This window comes from Lepisosteus platostomus, chromosome 3 (genome assembly GCF_059453375.1).
Source record: "Lepisosteus platostomus isolate fLepPlt1 chromosome 3, fLepPlt1.hap1, whole genome shotgun sequence".
NCBI classification, from domain to species: domain Eukaryota; kingdom Metazoa; phylum Chordata; class Actinopteri; order Semionotiformes; family Lepisosteidae; genus Lepisosteus; species Lepisosteus platostomus.
This window is the reverse complement of record NC_142613.1, coordinates 76,470,014-76,471,850: the sequence shown is the minus strand read 5'-3', so window position 1 is coordinate 76,471,850 and position 1,837 is coordinate 76,470,014. Positions and strand designations below refer to the sequence as shown.

At 34.2% G+C, this 1,837-nt stretch overlaps 1 protein-coding gene across 1 annotated transcript; it reads left to right on the top strand.

Moving 5' to 3' along the window:
* Positions 1-215: 215 nt before the first annotated feature.
* LOC148675545 (trace amine-associated receptor 1-like) lies at positions 216-1,256 on the top strand. Its single transcript, XM_088627210.1, has one exon. The coding sequence runs from the start codon at positions 216-218 to the stop codon at positions 1,254-1,256; it is 1,041 nt and encodes a 346-aa protein (XP_088483336.1).
* Positions 1,257-1,837: the final 581 nt, after the last annotated feature.

Here is a 1,837-nt window from a genome sequence, read left to right as displayed (position 1 = left end):
CTTTCACGTATCCATATACTATTTAAAAAGTACAAAGTTATTTATCAAGTGTTTCAGGTTTTAGTGCTAAAGACAGTTGTGCTTTTTGGTATAAAAATGATACCTCTAATTATAAGTTAAGAAAACTTGAAATTGTGTTATTGAAATTCTCAATTGCATGATTTTTTGTCTTTCTCCAGGAAGAGACCTTTTACACTTTGCCTTGACTGCCCAACATGAACTTCTCTCAAACCGGGATGGCTGCAAATGCACAGTTCTGTTACGACTCTGTAAACAATTCATGTCTGAAACAAGTTTATTTGCCTACTATACGTATCCCACTGTATCTCATCGCTGTAACAGTTATTCTTTTGACTGTATGTGGAAACCTGTTCGTCATCATCTCCATTGCACACTTCAAACAGCTTCACACACCGACCAATTTTCTTGTCCTTTCTCTAGCGGTTGTTGATTTGCTATTAGGAGGCTTTCTGATGCCTACAGCTACAGTCCGATGCCTTGAATCCTGCTGGTATTACGGTGACTTGTTTTGTAAAATCCAAGAGAGTCTAGATGTTATGTTATGTACTGCTACAATTTTGCATCTATCTTTCATTTCAATTGATCGATATTATGCTGTATGTGAACCGCTAAAATACAAAACTAAAATTAACATCTGTGTTGCATTTTACATGATTTCAGTTAGTTGGAGTATTTCAGCTGTTACTGGATTTGGAATGATATTTCTAGAGTTAAATATAATGGGAATGGAAGATGTCTACTATGACACATTTTATTGTATAGGTAGCTGTAAACTGATACAGACTGAAGCATCAAGCATTATTTCCTCCACACTCTCTTTTTACATCCCTGGGTTTATCATGATAGGCATCTATTCGAAAATTTTCCTTGTAGCAAGGAGACAAGCCAGGACAATTCAAGGCATAGTATCCCAGAGTAAGACTTCCGAAGACAGCAGGAAAACAACTTCAAGCAAGACAGAAAGAAAAGCTGCAAAGACGTTGGGCATAGTGATGGGGGTCTTTCTCTGCTGCTGGATGCCATTTTTCTTGTGTAATACCCTGAACGCTACATTCAATTATTCAGTTCCATCAGTTTTATTTAACAGTCTTTTGTGGTTAGGCTACTTAAATTCTACATTTAATCCTCTTGTCTATGCTTTCTTTTACAGCTGGTTCAGAAAAGCTCTTGGTATGATTGTGTTTGGTCGAATATTTCAAACCGATTCTTCTAGAACAAAACTAATTACAGATTAAAGTTATTTCGTCGCATATTAGTTATATTATATATAATTCATTAATAAATTATTATAACCGTGACAATATTAAAATGACAATATTGTGATTGTTACAAAGAGGTGATGATGATTTATGGAATTAATCATATTGTTGAGGGGTTTAAATAAAAGACAAAGAAAGATTTTGCTAAATATTTGCAAGACATGTAAAATATTCATATTCTCATAATGATTTGTATAATTCAGTAACAAATAGGACTAAAATTTCAGAGACCGTGTGTAGAGAAAGAAAAATATTATTGAAATCCCTTGTTAAGTTAATACTTTTGCATCTCGCTTTCTTTATCATGTGCTGCCGACATTGATGTGTAATTGTGATGCAGGCTTTCTCATCTATATGTATGATATTATGGAATAAATATGATAATATCTCTGTATGCATTTATTCAAACTAATTAATGCCTTAAAGCCCAAGCCTTCCTAGAACAGTTGCTGACCTCTAATGTGGTTTATCAGGCAAACATCCACACTGTGTAATTTTTGGAGAATATAGAGGACAGACCTGGCTGCCACCACATTTAGAAAATAATTCACCATTTT

Excerpts from the sequence above, each read along its gene's own strand:
- LOC148675545 (XM_088627210.1), top strand. The coding sequence starts at position 216 with ATGAACTTCTCTCAAACCGGGATGGCTGCAAATGCACAGTTCTGTTAC.